The 18,464-nt window shown below is 45.3% G+C and overlaps 1 protein-coding gene across 1 annotated transcript in view; it reads left to right on the forward strand.

Moving 5' to 3' along the window:
* The window catches only part of LOXL2 (lysyl oxidase like 2), a 69,231-nt gene that overhangs the window by 44,499 nt on the left and 6,268 nt on the right, over positions 1-18,464 (forward strand). Inside the window, exons 8-10 of the mRNA XM_083588559.1 lie at positions 3,920-4,087; positions 13,346-13,508; positions 14,481-14,724. Coding sequence (XP_083444685.1) covers positions 3,920-4,087; positions 13,346-13,508; positions 14,481-14,724 — 575 coding nt within the window. The remainder of the gene's footprint in view (positions 1-3,919; positions 4,088-13,345; positions 13,509-14,480; positions 14,725-18,464) is intronic.

The raw sequence follows: 18,464 nt of genomic DNA on the forward strand, positions 1-18,464 counted from the left end.
TTTTGAAATGTCACACTAAACCATAGTTGAACATGCCAAGAATGAACCTAGATGGGTTCAAGGGAAGGGCTTGCATGCTGCCCTGCCTGCCTCTCCTCTAGCATGGCTTTGGCTTCCAATTTCCCTTAACCACAGTTTAGCTTGCCGTAGGTATCCTAAGCTGTAGCTAATGTTTACTGTGGTTTTTTAAAAATAAAACCAACAAACTAGCTTCATAACCCATGATTCACAGGTTGTCAGTTTATGAAACAACTAGCTGCATTTAAGCACCAAAGGAAGAGAAAAGAGGTGGGAATGAGCAAACCTAAGGCTATCGGAAGTAGGTCTTTGTTATGCTAAACTAGGGTTTAGTATGACATCAAAACTTTCCCACTGTGGGTGAAATCCAAAATCCACAGTGCCACAACAGCTTTATTAGGATCAACCAAAATGTCAGAAAGTTTTAAGCAAGCTTTTTGAATTCTCCTGCACTTTTCATCACACAAGATGTTGCACAAAGTGGTAGCAGGAGGGAAGGAAAAACATGGCATGGTCTTTTTATCCTCAAGGCTGCAGTACTTAAGCTGGAGTATAGCAGGAGTCATGCAACATTAACCTGAATGCAGAGCTCTCCATCCCTTGCCTGGTCATATCAAGATCCAGTGAAGATCTCAGGGTTGAAGTCTTTGTATCTCTAGGACAGTGCAGGAGAACTTCCAAGCAGATTGTGCCCATGGCTTTCTGATCAATGTTACTTCCTTTATCAGGTATTCCCAGTGCTATTTTTCTAGAAAAGGTAGTGCCGGAACTCAACATGGGAACCGTCCTCCTTCTTTTAGGCAATGGTGCCCACCTGAGAGGTGCTAGAACTGAGTTCCAGTGAGTTCCGGCTGAAAAAAGGCCCTGGGTATGCCACATGTCATGCATTGATCATTAACTTCAAGAAAATAGGCTTCTTTCAATTTTAGAAGCACAAAATAGTACAGCCACAATCAAAATGTCCAGAAGAGTGCTGGATGTTTTTACTCTGAGCTATTCCCCTTCAGTCTAGAAGCATATTCTTGGGATATAACTTGCTTGTTCAGTAGTGTTGCTAAGGAAACACAAGGGATGTGCTTTGAGCCATAAGGACATTTGGGAATGTCTTTGTGGATTTGTTGTTCTACCTGTATTGAAGAGATCATAGCACCAGAGTCGTATGGGTCAAGGAGCTAAGGGCAACTCCAGTCTAGGCTGAAGCAAAGAACAAAATCTATTACAGTCCTATGGTTCATGGTGCTAACATATTTGCAAATGGGCAGCCATTTGTATTTGTATGAGACTCGTTGTCACCCTCATAACATGTGTTTGTGTATTGCTAATGCTGTTCTGCAGAACAGATGAGACCTGGGGTTGGTTCAGAGCAGGAGTTGCCAACCTGCTGCCCAAGATGACTAAGATAGCTTCCAGTGGTGTCCCTGAGCAGATGCCCAAGACTGTGGGTTTTCTTTTCTTTTTTAAAAATTGGTCTGTAGCCCTCCTAGAGGTCTAGAAATAAAGCTACGGGGCAACATGTGCAGGTCCCTTCCAAGCAAACTTTGTGAAATGAAGAGTGGTGTGGCCACTCACATTCCGCTTGCAGGCTCCCCACTGACATCTGGCTTCCAACTATGAGAACAGGATGCTTGACTAGATGGCACTTGAGTCTGATGCAGTTGGGCACTTGATGTGCTGCATTGCAGTACTATATTGGCAAAATGGCGGCCACTTGAAGAAGCCATCATGTGAGATTCAACCTCACTGCAGATGTTCAAATAATGCATTTGTCAATGCACAGTAAAAGCAGGATCCAGTGCTTGGCAGCATGGGCCCACAGATGGTTAGAGACCAATAATATGCATAGGTTCTTCAGGTAGCTACTGTGTCCCCACCCCACCCCAAGGTGATGCTTTGGACTACTTCTTAAAAGTGTTACTAAATATGTGTTTAGTTTTAATGAGAATGAGAAGAGGTTTTGCTCAGCCCTTCACATTGAGGTCACCTTCAAATGTTGGCTCAAGATCTTGGCTGGCAGGCAGACCACTGAACTTGTGGGATTTGTATCCTGATCATTTGGCCAGACTCTACTTGTTCCATTCACTTTAACATCTGTGCTCTTTTAGACCTGGAGAGCAGAACATAGAACAGCATGCTAGTCATTCTTCAAGATCTGTGCTTCATAAACACTCCTCTGCTTCTCACTGCTGGTAGCATTAAAACTTTCTCAAATATGCAACTTTAAATGTCACTAAGGAAGCTTCCTTATACCAGACAATTGGCGCTGATCTGAAGCCCTTCTCTAACTTAAACATTTGTGCCCATCTCTGTGATACTTGGCACTAGAGATTCCTTTAGGCGTAGATCACATCAACATCTGCTTCAGACCCTCAGCCAAAGAGGCACTGCAACTTCTGTAATGTACTGTACAAGGTTTTTCTTAAACCCGGGTCCCATGTCCTGGGGGAAGGGGGCAGACTCTGAGACCTGATCCTGAGGGGTGGCCAGTCCACAAGTCTGCTAAAGTCAAAAGTAACAGCAAAGTTCCCAGGCTTCATCTGCACAGCTACTGGCAAATTAACCCCCAATCAATATGCAATTGCAATTGCATTTGCATTAAGGGGGCGGGGGACAGATGGGCAAGGAAGGCCTTTCAAAGCTGTTCCTATAATGAGTGATGTGGAGAAGTAGAAAGTTCAGCAATCAACAAGTCAAGCAGCTCCCAATCATCTCAGCCCATAAACCCACTGATGAAGCATTAGAGCCAATTGTAAAAGGTTTAATTCATAGTTGTAGGTCCCAGAGGAGGCCTGAAGGTTGCTAAATCCAGCTAATCTCTAAGTGAATGGAGTGCCACTCTGGACACTTAAAGCTCTGACCACTGTTGAACTTGAGAATGTTTTCACACATCCCAGCATAGTGACCTTGCCCATAGTTCTGCATAAACTATATCAACATTGGGCTTATCCACACCTCCATTTGCCCTGCTGCTTAACCACTGAATTGGAACAAATGGCAACTGGGCTTTCCCACAGATTGCATTTTGTTCCAATTTAGTTCTAAAGAGCTGGCTTTCCAGGGGAAAGCAGTGGCGCAAAGCCAAAACTGCTCAGCCCTGTGCCTAGAAAGCACCAAACACGTGAAAAACCACTCAGCCTTGTGCTGTCTAGGAACAGGACAAACAGACGTGTGGATGAGCCCGTTGTGCAATTCAGCCATTAAAAACCGGGGGTCTTCGGATGATTATCTGGATGCTTGCAAGTCAAGTAGAGACAGAACTGTGTTAGCTGTTAAAAATCACACAGGCCAGCCAGGGAGATGCTACTGACTTTTAATAAGTTAATTTGCCTGGGACTGTTCTTGTTGCATTTCTCCTTTCCCCGTTTTAGTGCTCTGTGTAGAATTGCCCTGTGCACACTTCCTTGGGAGCAAGCTGCATTGAACTCAGTGGGATTTACTTAGGAACATAAGAAGAGCCCTGATAAATCAGACCAAAGGACAACCTAGAACAGCATCGTGTTCTCACAAGGGCCAGCCAGATGCTGCTGGGAAGCCTGCAGGCCCTGAGCAGAATGCTTTCCATTGCTAACAAAGTATTCAGAGGCCACCACCTCCGACACGGCAGGCGGTACATAGCTGCTATGACTAAGGCTTGTCCACACTTCGGATTGTCTTGTGCTTTCTTAGAACTGGCATCAGATCAGCAGCTCTGGTCCGAAAGGTTTTCATATCTATCCCAGTGCAGAAACACAAAAAACTACTTTCTACCTCTGTCTTGGCACAAACAATTTGATTTGAGTTTCTAAGTAATATGTTTCAACAGGAAATGAATTTTGCTCCCTTTGCTGTTTGCACAGGACCAGTTTGTTTGTTTTTTGGTGACAGGAGCTATCACTTTTTATTTTTCTTCTTTTATAATTTACAGATACGTTTGAGTGGTGGCCGCACGCCCTACGAAGGCCGGGTGGAAGTCCTCCGGGAGCTCAATGGCACACTCAAGTGGGGCACAGTCTGCAGTGACAAATGGGGCACGATAGAAGCCATGGTGGTCTGTCGCCAGCTGGGCCTTGGCTATGCGGCCCACGCCTTCCAGGTGTGTTGATCACTCTTGGCTGGTTTCCCCGTGGGCCAATGGGATAAGAGCAATATTACCTAGGATCCAATCTGAACACCAACCTGCTACATGGGAACCACTTATCATTTTTCATTATACTTGTTTGCCTTCTTTATCTGGCTGTCTCCATCTCTCTTTCCATGCCCCCATACTTCTGCATTATTCTCTCCTTCCTATCTTCCTTTCCTTTCTTTTAAAAAGTTAGGAAGAAAGACAAAATTGTGGCTGCATCCCTATTTTAGGGATGGAAAACTGTGGTCTCCCAAATATTGTTGGGCTCCAGTTCCTACCAACCTCAGTCCATTTGGCCAGTGGTTAGGGGTGATGGGAGGCCTAGTTCAACAACCTGGAGGGCCTCAGCTTCCCCTTCCTTTGCTAGGGGCACACTCACCTTTTGGTCCACAGTGCACTGAGGTTTTCATATGCATGACGGGAACCACCTGGAGCTTCACATGGCTGCAATGTGTACAAGCAGCACAGCTGTCAGTAGACCTTAACCTCAAAGACTCTCTTAATTCCAATAGCATGAGCTACAAGCAGCTTTAACTTCTGCTTTTAAGGAATGTTCTAGTCATACATCAGAGAATCGTAACCTCATTTGTATTAAAAGTTGGCCAAACTAGGGAGGCCTAAAATTATTGGACCATGTGAGACTTGAAATGGGTCATGGAAACTGAACATTCATCTATACCCAAATAATCCAGTTCTTCTTTAAGAGCAACTTGTACTGATGGGGAGAAAGTAGTAATGTTGGTTTTAGGTCACTGCAGGAGAGTTACAATGTCTTTGTGAAATAAGCTATATGGTCTTACAGTATTCATTGAAAATTCTTGAAGTATTAAGACAAGCAACTGTGGTAGAAAGTGGACAGTATACCGTATTTTTCGCCCTATAGGACGCACTGTCCCATAAGGCGCACCTAGTTTTTTGGGGGCTCCCACGGCTTGCGGAGATCTACGCCAAGCCTGGAAAGCAAGAGGGGTCGGTGTGCACCAATGCCTCTCGCTCTGCAGGCTTCAGCGAAAGCCTGCATTCGCCCCATAGGACGCACACACATTTCCCCTTCATTTTTGGAGGGGAAAAAGTGCGTCCTATGGGGCGAAAAATGCGGTAATAGCTTTGCAGCAACAAGTAAAATGTAATACAGCAATGAAAGAACCCCAGGAGAATGTTTAAGATGAAATCATGTCAATCCACACGAGAAGCAGACCACCCATATTTTGGTGAGTGTTTTTGGTTGGGATGAGGAAGGCGCTGCGCAGAGCTAGTCCCATGCTTGTTAAGAAGACACACCTGCCTTAATATCCACATTGCCTGAAGTCCTTTCCCTCCTGGGCCTCTGGCTTCAGTTTGCCTGCCATCAGCTGTCATGGAGCTTATTGATTAATCACATTGGTATCCCACCCTTCCTCCAAGGAGCTCCGGGAGTTACATAAATGGGGATTGTTCTATTTTACGGAGAAGTGTCAGCAGCTCTTCCCAAACCCAGGCCCCTCTTTTATGCAGCCACCCGCTTATTTTCTGATATATTTTTGAATGCTGTGACAAGGCCCTAATTTCCTGGGTCATTTAAGACTTAAATTCACACTTATCGCTCATTACTTGATGCTGTACTTGAGCATTTTCCGCTCAAGGAAACATTGCTATTCTTCATCCACGCTTTGGGTTTCCTGCCAAGGGGGCAACTTGTGATTCTCCTCTGCAGAGAGTTGTGCAAACTGCAATTGCATTGGCCCCTGACCTCAGTGGAACCTTCCACTTTAGCTGACCCAGAAAGTCCACAACACCTGGTTCCTTTCTAGCTCATTGTTTTTCGCAATTCAGATCAAAGCTACTTTGAGGGGAAATGCATCAAAATGCAGCATTTCCTAAGAAAGGACAGGTTAGATGTTAGATAGGCAGTGAGAGTGCACTGGGGGCAGAATGAGCAGGGCTGCATCCACAGCCTTTGACATTGTTCAGCGTTTATGCAGAACACTGCTGGGAAGTGAGGTCTTCTTAAATGAGGAATTCTCTTTTGCAACAGTACCCAAAAGTGGAGCTCCCTTTGGTGACCCCACCCCACCCCCAATGTGTTGCAAAAAAGCACCAAGTGTTTCTGGGACATTTCCCCAGGAAATAAGCTGGTGCCAAAACACACCTTCATTGTCAAGGCTAGGGGAGGTGGCAGCAAGGGGAGCTAGCGCTACAGTCTACTGTGTGTTCCTCTTAAAACTGGAGCTGGAAGGCCTCACTTTAGAGATTTGGTTTATTTTCTTGTGTGGCTGCCAACTCCTAGTTCAAGAGTTGAGGGCAACTACATCCATGGAACACCATGCTTTCCGATCTCTCAGCTGTGTTGACATAAGCAGGGCCAGTGCTGTTTGATGTGGGGCATTTCCTGTGGCCGGGGCTACTGATACTTGCAAGAGAAAAGGCCCTTGTGTTCCTCCAGGCTGCACCCTTGATTGGAATATACGGCCACCCTTGTGTGTGGAACAGGGCACACCCTATGTATATGTGTGTGCAGCCGGTCAAGGGGTCCGTTGGCAATGTAATTAACTAGACCATGTGTTGCTGCAGAAGCGATGGTACGTACAGTTCATTCACCCTTCAGAAGCATATCCTTTTATGATGTCCTCCCTGCCTTGGATCTTGCGCAAAGAGGACAATAGTGCTAATCTGAAGCCCTTCTTGCATTTATACCACATGTTGCCGAAGCTAAGGAGCAGGGCGCACATTTTGCATGTAAAAGGTCGCAGTTTCAGTCTCCCTCAACTACGAGAAGCATGTAGCGCTGGGAGAGAATGCTGTTTGAAATTCCAGAGAGCTTCTGCCAGCCAGTGTAGACAATACTGAGCTTTATGGACTGATGGTCCGACTTGGTATAAGGCAGCTTCCTATGTAGTAAATACAGGAATGTGGGCTGCCAGTCAGATAGAGAGAAAGCCAATTTCAGTCTCCTGTAAAAAGACCTTTAATTCTCATGGCTGAAAGTGTAAGGACATGCATAATGTCTTAACAGCAGTCGCGAGGGGTCCTTTACCAGAGACTTCACAATGTGTCTTTTGCTTGCCAGCGAGTTCAGTGCTGACTTAGCTGTCAGACTTCACAAACACACACACACACACACATGCCTCTCCTGCATGCTCAGCAGGGGTGCCATCTAGGGGGAGCCGAGGGGCCAAGGGCCCCCCAAAAAAATTCAAGGAGGGGGCTGAGCCCCTTCAGTATTCCATGGTGATGTGCATGCACCACGCAACACACTTACATCACTCATGCACACACTTCCCTACATGCTCATGTCACATGTCAAGTCATGTGGTGGTGGGGCTCATGTGGTGTGCGTGTGCCGGCCCCCTCAATCGCAAGGGCAAGCCAGTGTGCCTGATGCTCAATAAGATGGTCGCATACGTGATTTCTCAAGCATTAGAAACCATTAAGTTAAAAGTAAATCTGAGCCACTCAGAAACATTTCAGTTCAAAAATAGCTTAAACCAAAAAGGAGTTTTTTTAAAAAAACACACAAACAAAATAATGTTAAGAACTAAATGAGGTGTTTGTGTGGAACTAAATAAAAAGGAAGGTATGCTAGCAAGATTTTTTAAAATAATAATAATAATGTTTTTAAAACTGCTCCAGGAATTGGAGTGTTAGCGATCTCACAGGTGCTAGACAGTAGGCTCCATTCACAATTGGCTTCTCATAGAATCTTAGAGTTGGAAGAGACCCCAAGGGTCATCTAGTCCAACCCCCTGAAATGCAGGATTCTCAGCTAAAGCATCAATGACATCCCTTCTTCCAAAACCAAACTACACTGAAAACTTCACTCCCAGTCCAAAAAAAGTATGTTAGTATTGCATAATGGGTGCTTTCAATTGCTATTGATGTGGCTTTTCAGGGTCTTATCGTAACTTTCAATAATTTCCAATACTTTACAAACTATCTCCATGGTATTAGTTATAAAAGTGCATCTTGGCTACAGAGTGAGCTTTCTGTTGTCCTTCCAAACACACAGATGTTGCAAGGGAGGCCTCGTTTATATAACAGGCAACAATGTTATTGTGGCAGCACTTCTGACTCAAAACAGATCAAGCCGATAAATTAATAGATGATTTGTGGTGTTCAGGGTGGAGTTGGGAATTCAAAGCTTGGCTGCCCAATTGCTATAGCAAGTCCAGAATCATTGCATTCGCAATGAATTGCATCATCAGACCACCAGATGAGGAGGAGGAGAGGCTAGGATGGTTGGAGTAACCTTCAAGAACAGTCTGTTGTATTTCCCAACCTTCCAGCTCATTGGATAGACCAGGTCTTGTAGGACCAAGCCAGTCCCCAGCAAAGGATGCTTGCTATTTATTTATTACAATTTCCTTTCAGGGTATAGGGTTATAGCCAGTGTTACTTATACTCAGAGAAGACCCATTGAAATTAATGGGCATTGCTTACTTAGTCCTATCAATTGTAATGTGTCTACTCTGTGTAGAACATAGTTTGAGATAACCCTTGGATCTTACCAAAGTGGCTTACAAGTCACATTCAGTCATATATTTTAAAAACACAATAAACAATATTAACAAGTCATCAGCATCCTTCCTATGTGGCAGCTGATGTTAGATTACCTTTTGCAGGGGGAGGAAAGTCCAGCTGGAGTGGGTCTGCTTGAGGAATCCATTCTTTGAGAATTCCAGAACTAATTTAATGGGCTAATCTGCAGCACTTAGAGTGACATGCAGTTGGAATGCAGTTATTCTTCGGAATGTTGTGATACAGTACTTCACTTAACAAAAATGTAACAAAATGCATATGAAAAAATAAATATATTTAGGAATGCATATTTTGTGAAGAAATAGTAGGCAACAGTCAACTATCATTTCCCACTGACACAAGGGTTTCATTTTACACAATGGAACTTCTCACCTCCTGCCCCTGTGTTCCCCCTAAATGTGTTCCCCTAACCCTCTGGAGCAGATTTGGGAAAGGTGTGTGGCATACATGGGGAGAAGCAAGGGGGAACATTCCATTGCACAACAGAAAATCCCTGCACCAATGGGATGTATTACTTGGCTCTTGTCAGTGGCGTAGCGTGGGGGGTGCAGGGGGGGCCGGCCGCACCGGGCGCAACATCTGGGGGGGCACGCTCGCCGCCTCCGGAATCGCCGAAGAGCCTCGGGCGCAGGCTGTAGCAGAGCCCCATGTCTCGCGGAACCGATGAGCTGTGCGCGCGTCCGGGCTGAAGGCGTCCGGCAGGCAGCGGCTCTCAGCGCTCGCCGCAGTCCCCGCACGTCAGGGCCGCGGAGGGCGCGCCAGGCAGCCCCTCCTCACAGCCCCGCTGCCGCCACTGCTGCTGCAGCTGCTGGGCCATGTTGCATTTTCCTCGCCTCTCTGCCCTCCTCCTCCTCCGGGCAAGCGGCGTCGTTTGGGCGGCAGCGCCAGCGGCAACTCGCCTCAGATCACCTGACACGGACCCGCCGCCGTCGCCGTGGCTACCTTACCGTAAATACCCCAGCCCAGGCAGCAGCAAGAGGAAGCTGGCAGCGGCGGCAGGTTAGGGGTTAGGGGGCGCAAATTACTTGCCTTGCCCCGGGTTAGGAGGCGCAAATTACTTGCCTTGCCCCGGGTGCTGACAACCCACACTACGCCGCTGGCTCTTGTTCTTTAAATACGACTTCGTGTGCAGAATTATTATTATTTTAATCATGGATTACTGTGGAAACATAATATAGTGGACTTTGGAATGAGGACATGCACAACTGACATGGACCAGTAACAGACATCCATCCATCCCTACCAAGACCATTTTGCTTCTTCAGCTCTGAAGCAACCCTTCACTCATACTGATACAGTTCCAGCATTAGCATGTTCACACTAGGTCTCTCACGCAGATGTACTGACATATTAATAATGGTGCTACATTGCTGGCTGGCCAGTCCTTGATTGGACTGCTTGCTGGTTCATAGCCAGATTAACTACACACTACTACACATACTACACAGATGGGAGCTCATTGGGCCTTGCTTAGAGGAGACCTGCTGAAATCTATGGCCATGAGCAATTTTTAAGTCCATTAATTTCAATGGGACCTGCCTTGGATACAATCTATGATTAGAAAATAGTTGATGATATCTGTTCGAATGAGACACTCATCAGAGTTTAGGGAAGGTTGCACATGCAGAGCTAAGGGGAGACTGCAAATGGAAGTTGGTAGTTTGGGAGAAAAGGCAGAGAAAGTTGAATGATGATGATTTGTAAATAAGGTAAGGTTACGCCTGATTTGGTGCATCAAATGTTAAGAGGAGCTTAGTATATTATCACTTTGTACATAGATTTGGCTGGCTGTCAGCTGCATACCCTTGCCTTCCTCTCGCCTAAGCTGCTGTAATGCCACTGATCCCATTCTGACTGCCGTGGAAGAAGGGCCAGTCATGGAATGGTGACTAGATGTGCAGTTACTGAGTGGGAAGTGAAAGATTGGGCTTGTTTGGCAGAAGTAAAAATTCATCTGAATGGCAGGAGTGTCTCTGTGAATGGTAAAACATAAAGGTTTGGTGTGGGGGCTGAGGGCCAGGGAACCAGAGGGTTTGGCAGAGTTGAATTTCACACAGTGATTTGAAATAACTAGCAGAAAAAGAGAGCAAGGAATATTCTCGCCTCTATTAAGTGGGCATAGATATTTTCTAAAAGCTTTCCATACCATGGCTTTGTTCCCCCTTTTTTCTGCAGTAGTGGTCAGTCCTGTACTTTGGGGCAGGGCAGCTACCTGAGGAAAAAGCCACTCCAACATCAGCCCATCTGCTGTGCTTGGCTCCTGGTTAGCTCAATGGGAGAAAAAGGCACGACAAGCTGCTTGATTTGCTGTTTACTGAGCTGTTGCCTGTTTTCCAGGACATGTGCCAGGTCTCCATTACTCAGTGAGTTCAAGGAGGTGGCATTTTAATTTGTTCATAATTCAGTTAATTCTTCTTGGGCAAACGTCAGCCGTCTGGGATCCAGCTGCTAAATAGATGCTTCCTGGATCCAAGTATCAGATAGTAGCAAAAAAACTTGAGAGCTTAATTAGGGGTTGCAAGAGACAATGAATGGTAGCAGATTCCCCCCCCCCCAATAATGTTTGGGTAAAGAATGTGTGATGACTGACACAGCATTTTGATGTGTTGTTCCCCCTACTATGCCAGGACAATGACAGCATGCATTGAGTTTACAGTGGTACCTCAGGTTACATACACTTCAGGTTACATACCCTTCAGGTTACAGACTCCGCTAATCCAGAAATAGTGCTTCAGGTTAAGAACTTTGCTTCAGGATGGGAACAGAAATCATGCTCCAGAGGCGCGGTGGCAGCAGGAGGCCCCATTAGCTAAAGTGGTGCTTCAGGTTAAGAACAGTTTCAGGTTAAGTACAGACCTCTGGAACGAATTAAGTACTTAACCCGTGTTAAGTACTTAAGCACTGTACTTAGAAATTGTAAGAGGAAAGAGTACAGCTCTGTAACTTTCACAGCTGTGAGCTGTGGAGCCTTAATTTCAAAACTTTATGGGACTGCATATACACTTTGACTTCCCCCAAAGAATCCTGGGAAGTGTAGTTTGTTAACGGTGCTAGCAATTGTAGCTCTGTGAAGAGTAAGCTACAGTTCCTGGAATGCACTAGGGGAAGTCATGTGCTTTATCTCGGCCTCAGCTGAGACGTGGTGGTGATCATAGTGGCCTCTTATAAGAGTGTTGTAGATGCGGCAGGTGTAGCACTTTGCATTCAAGAAATGCAGTAAATAATAGCAATAATCAATAGGAACAAAGCAATAGCTACAAAAACCACAAATATATTCAGACTGAGGGTGGATCTACACACAGCTCTCCCACGGCTTGTGGATAGCAGCCTGTTCTGGGGGCTGGAGTCAGGGGAAGCTTGGGCTTCCCCCGCCCCAGCCCCGCACCTGGGGGGGGGAAAATAATTTTTTTCCCTTTCTTTCCCCCCCAAAAAAACTAGGTGCGTCCTATGGGCCGGTGCATCCTATGGGCCGAAAAATACGGTAAATTGTTAGAACAAAAGAATAAAAACACTATGTAAAATCACATAGAAAGGTTTTGTGCTCTACTACGCCATCTGGTGCTGCATGTTTATAATGCATTCAAAATGCTGTGGGGTTTTTTTACTAATGTAGCTGAGTCCTGACACTGCCTGTGTGAAGTTATAAGGCAGATTAATGCAACAGGTGATTCACAGACTTTTTAGAAAAAACAAACTCAATTTAGATTAGTAGGAAGGGACTCATACATGATTAGCAAGGGGTAGTTACAAGATAGTTTTTAAAATTTTCTTAATAGAAAGGCCCATCTAGCCCAGCATCCTGCTTACACAGTAGCTGACCAGATGCCTGTGAGAAGCCTGCAAGCGGAACCTGAGTGCAGCAGCACTCTGTCCACCTGCGATGCCCGGCACCTTCTGCCTCTGACAGTGACAGTAGCTGTCATAGCTAGTAGCCATTGGTAGCTCATCCTCCGTGTGTTTGCTTGATCCTCTGCTGGCCATCACTGCCTCCTGCGGGAGAGAGTTCTTGAAGGGCTCCTCACGGACACCTGAGGGTGCTTCCACTCTGCCATTCATTGTGTATTCGGTGCTAATCGTGTCTGCAAGTTTTGTGCAGCATCAAAATGTCATCACTTTTTGCTTTCCCATTTAATTCAGATTTGCCAGCCCTGGTGAAATTTGATAAGTAAAACAGAAGTAAAACCCAACAGAAGCAGTAATTGTGGATGAAGTGGGCCTGGGTGTGTGGGGTGACATTTTGCTGAGAACAGCATCGTGTGGAGGTGTTGTGGCCTGAGGAGTCGGGCCAGGCGGCCCCAGTTTCATTTGCACTGATAAGGTTGGATATTGAAGCCATTCTTCCTATGGGAGCAGGGACCAGTGCCTTATTTTCTCTCTCTCTTAGTTAGTAAAAGCACAGGAGTAATGCTGTACATTAGCATCAGGAGAACACGCAGTTTAATGATTTTGTTGCTGCAAGCTCCAGGATCTTCAGAATCCTTGATGGGGAGCCTCTTAATCTTCAAAAAAAAATATATGAGAAATTGTCTGAAGCTGCCTTCAGCATTTTCAAGTGTTCCATGCAAAGTAGGCTGCTGGGTCTTGGGAGCCTCAGAAATGACAAATCTCATGTTTCCCTGAACTTGCAACTATTATTTTTTATTGTAAAGCATACATAGTTCTCTTTTTTTTAGCATTAAATTCTGCTTCCATTGATATGTTTTCTGCTAGGAAACCTGGTACTGGTATGGGGAAACGAGCACCAGTGATGTTCTCATGAGTGGGACAAAATGTTCTGGGACAGAGATGGCCCTGTCACACTGCCGCCACGATACCCACGTAGTCTGCCCCAGAGGAGGTGGGCGCTTTGCAGCTGGCGTTTCCTGCACAGAAAGTGAGTTGTGAAACTTCCTTTTCTAGGTACCATAAAGACAAACCTCCCATTTATATTTTTTGCCCTGGATCTTTGTTTTGTTTTGTTGTTTTGTTTTGTGACAGCTGCCATTATAAATGAGATTTGCCTTGTATTCGTGAATTTTTAAAACTCTGTTTAAAAGATCTGTTTCTGAGTCACTCAGGGCTCTCTCTGCTTCAAATTATTATTTTGAGTTCTGAGCATCTCTGCATAAAGGGAAGGTGTCTGTTCCCCCATTCACTACTACAAGGGATCTAAAAATCCACAACTTTTTCCTCTTGGCCAAAATGGATGGAATTTCTAGGCACAGGAGCTCCTCCAGAGTAAACTGTATCTGCCAAACTGAAGACAAATAGGTCCAGCAAATGGGGGGGGGGGGGGAGGCATAAAAGAGATTCACTTTCCTCTATAATCCCTAGTGGTTTTGTCTCTTTCTCACTGTGCTATAACTAAAAGGTGTCTGAGTGGTATGTGGTTTTGCTTGTCTTTCTGGTGATTGATTGTGTTCTCTAATAGGCCTTCCACTTTAAAGCTTACAAGGTAGTCCCATAAAGGCCTCCCCTTAGGGCTTTGCAGATCTCAAGTAGACCATACAATTGTAAGCTGCCCAAGAACTCTGTGTATGGAGTTATAAAGAGATCTTGGGGGTTTTGTTGTTGTTAGAGAAACATGGGATTTTTTAAATGAAGCTTTTAACTTTTTTTAAAAAAGAAATGATCTCATGTTGTGCTTTAACAAAAAAGAATCCAGAACTCTTCAATGCTCTGCACGCAACATTTTTGACCACCTCACTAAACCCATGGATGTAAGAAGCATAGTGATATATAGGAAAACATAGCTGTGCAGTACGGAAAAACACAGCTAATGCAACATGGAGGGTGCTGGCATCATATTTGGCCTGAAAAGTCTGTATGTCGGGGCTAAGACTCCCCTTTCTTTTCTGGCCTCCAGCTGCAGCTGACCTTGTCCTCAATGCCAAGGAAGTGGAATACACATCATACCTGGAAGACCGTCCCATGTTCATGCTGCAATGTGCGCTGGAAGAGAACTGCCTGGCCTCCTCCGCTGTCAACACCTCCATTTCCACTGGCTACAGGAGGCTCCTGCGTTTCTCATCCCAGATCCACAACAACGGACAGGCTGACTTCCGCCCCAAAAGTGGACGCCATTCCTGGATTTGGCACGACTGTCACAGGCAAGACTTTGCTGTTCACCACCACCATTGTGGATTTACCCAGTAGAAAAAAACTTGGGGTGGTCAGAGTTCTGGCCTCAGCAAATTTGATAAAAGGCAGATTAAGATTCATGTGAAATGTAGGGCAGCCCTGTGGATAAAACGCTGGTTGTGAACTCAGTGTTCAGGTTCAATGTCCACATCTGCCAGCAGCAAGTGAGCTAGGTTCAGTATTTCTTCTGCATATATTTTTAGGCCCCACTAAGCCTAATTGGGTAATTGAGGCATCCTCTACATCCCCTGAAATGACATAGGCCAGGAGTGGCATGGAGGAAGCAGTCACTCTGGTCACAGGGATTTCCCAAGGCTGCTCTAGGGAAGTGCCTTCCAGTGAACTACCACCCACAGAGCAGCACCATCACTGCAAAATCTGTTTTGGGGGCCATTTTGATGTTCCCACAATGCCGTGGCATAGCATTGTTCTAGTGCATCTTAGGAACGTCAAAATGGTGGCTTCCAAAACAAAACGCTCACTGATGGTGCTTGATAAACCTGAGCCTGTGGACATGGACAAGTGGGAGGGCCCATTGCAGGACAGGTGTTGGCAAAATGGGCCTTGTTGGGACCCCCGGTGGGTGCCTGAGGTGCCGCTGCTGGCACTGGATAGACCAGACACCACCCAGCTGATCCTTACAAGAACTCTGTGAGGTAGGTTAGGCTGAGAGACAACAGCTGGCCCAAGGCTAGAGTTAGGTTAGCACAATGTGCTGTGTGGTTTAGTGGGTATTTGAACCTAGTGCTCTGGGATCCAGTTCTGTGATCCTTGTCCCCACTCTAAATATGCCTAAAAAGCAAACCAGGGATAAAAAACAAGTCTTCTTTGCAGATATTCATTCATTCCTTTCAAAGCATGATGTACAGTCTAAAAAAAAACAAATAATATATGTTTTGAATCCCAGTCTTTCATCCATTAAGTTCAGAGCAGGCCCAGCACTTGCATGAGTGTATACGGAGCTAATACTCGCCTCTTGCTGCAATGGGAAACTTTGCCTTCGGCAGAGAGGCTTCCACAGGAAAAGTTCATTGTGGACTCACTGCTGCTCAGGCATGTAGGTTTGCTGCAGCTTCCACACAACATCATCCTTATCAAAAGGCCACCCCATACTTTTTGCCCATTTAATCCAAAATCAACACTTTTGTTTGTTTTTATGTACAGGATTTTCTGCAGAAACAGTAAACCTGAATAAAGTGGGAAAGTAATGCAGGGCAGCATTTTGATGAAAGTGGCTTTCTCTGGATACTATGGGAAACTTGTATGTGTGAGCAGCCTTGACTGAGCTTTAAACCCCACGCGGAAGCACCCCCTATCTCTGGAGCCCCAAATCAGCCAATGCACTTGTGCCTTAAAACAATACAATAACCCTTTAGCAATCTGTTGATGAGACTCTCAATAAGTTACGTAATATTCCCAGTTTATACTCCATTACCTAGTATATTACATTACTCCATATTCATCAGCAAAGATATGTAAGGTTATAGCCAGTGCTAGTCCTACTCAGAGTAGATCCATTGAAGTTAATAGACATGACTAACTTAGGCTCATAGATTTTAGTTGGATACAACTGGTAATGTTGCATCTAATGTAGCACTAAATTGGGGTCCCATAAACACAAAGATTACCGTTAATACAATTAGACTCCCCCCTTTTCCCTGTGCAACCCCTAAGTTCTAGGGGCTCCTCCACCCCTCTGAAGCTGTTCTGGGGAGTGCTGGGCATGCGTGGAAGGGGGGAGGGAGTCCTGTTGTGCTAGCAGTAATCTTTGGGCTGACGGGGTGAGTTCCTTGAATTATGCAGGCGTTCATCATTTCAGGAGGGGCCCCATTTCCCATCTAGCGCAGGTCTGAATAACTTGTGATTCACCAAACCAAATTCAGCAAGCATTATGGGGCCCACCACCTCCTTGACAGACCTCATCCTCCCCATTCTTGCAGCACTCAGTCAGCTGCAAACATATAACAGTTATCGGCCTCTGGTGGCTGTTGGGCCACGTCTACCTGGGGGGGGGGGGTCAAGCATTCTACAGGCCTCTTTCTGCTTAATCCCAGAGCCCACCAGAAAAAGAGAAAGAAAGAGGAGTGCCACCTCAGCACGCTGACTCTCTGGCATTTCCAAACAAGCTCGAGTTAAGTGAGGCAGCTGTAGCCCATCCATGTGTTTAAGCCAGTCTCTGTTTGCACTAAGGAATACAGACTCAATTCCTCTTCAGTATTTCCAGTCTGTAAACACCATAATATAAACAACTATCTGAATGAGCAGACATATTTTAGCAACGGAGTCAGACCTGAGGTTTAAAGTTTTTTATTTCTTTTTCTTTTTTGCATTGGAAATACTTTGAGCATCCAACCTCAATGTAAATAGTTTGGACATCTCAAATTTTTCTTCCTCTCCCTGACCATCTCAGCCTGTTCCTGAGCATTTTTGTCCAGGATATAAAACCAGGGAGGCAGGGAAGGCTACTTAACAGGCAGGTAAAAGGAAACCAAAGAACATCTGGCAGTGATTCCAGGGCAATTAAAATTTCCCTTTATGCCCCCCTCCCCTTATGTCAACATATTTAAATAGAATAAACACGATGGGTGTACTAGGTGCTGCTACCTGATACTGAATATCAGCTGCTTAATATTAAGCCATGGTTTATTTTTACAAGTGAAAAAGAGCAAGCGAGCTCCACTTTTCAGTTGCTTGGCTTCCCTTCCCTTAAACTGTGATGTGTCCATTAGAGGAGCTTGGTTTCCAAATGGGGCAAATCTCAATGTTCATCTATACTCAAGCATTGCCTGAGTGTAGGGCTTAACTCACGGATATTGGTGCTAGGTGCTTTGAAGGCAAAAAACAGGGAACAGTGGCTCTTTGAGAGACACTATGGCTCTCCCTTAGCATCCTCTCCACAGGTTTCTAACTAGCTAGGTTTGTTGCACAAGAGTGCCAAATCAACTTTAATCGTGCAATTTTGATTTGTCAGTATGTTATTGAAACCCAGCCCAAAATAGAAATATTCTGAAAGCACCCAGCAAAAATATAACGGATATGCTGAGTGCTTCTAGTGAGGTTCTGTGGACCTCTGACAATACAATCTGCCCCATAGCAGAGTGCAGATTATTTTTTGGCATTTTGTTATTTGGAATAACTGCAACTTGCTCTTGTGAAGAAACTTAACACGCTTGTCAACTGTTTTACTACCACATGGGTTGAGCAGCCCAGTTCTGAGCCTGAGCAGAGCAGAGTTGGACCTCTTTGCTTCAGGTGCTTTGGCTTACAATACACTCAGCCAGAATATTCCCAATCCTTGAGGACAAAATGAGTGGAAATTTCCCCTATGAGGAAAGCTTTCAGCAGTTGGGGCATTTTGGTTTAGAAACAAGACGAGTCTCAACTTATGCTTGGAGAAAGTGGGTTGAGGAGTTTTCCTCCCTCTCTCATAATTCTAGGACTCAGGGACATCAGATGAAACTGAATGTTGGAAGATTCAGGATGGACTAAAGAAAGTACTTCTTTATACAGGGCAGAATTAAATGATGAGATTTGTTGCCCCAGCAGGTAGCGATGACCACCCATTGGATTAGACAAATTCATGGTGGTTACTAGCCATCATGGCTATGTTTTTGTCTCCATGGTCAGAGACTGTATCCGTCTGAATAACAGTTGCTGGAAACGGCAGCAGGAGAGATTGCTCTGGCACTTGCATCCTGCTTTTGGGCTT

The sequence above is a fragment of the Podarcis filfolensis genome (assembly GCF_964270895.1).
Source record: "Podarcis filfolensis genome assembly, chromosome: 15".
In the NCBI taxonomy this organism is placed as follows: Eukaryota; Metazoa; Chordata; class Lepidosauria; order Squamata; family Lacertidae; genus Podarcis; species Podarcis filfolensis.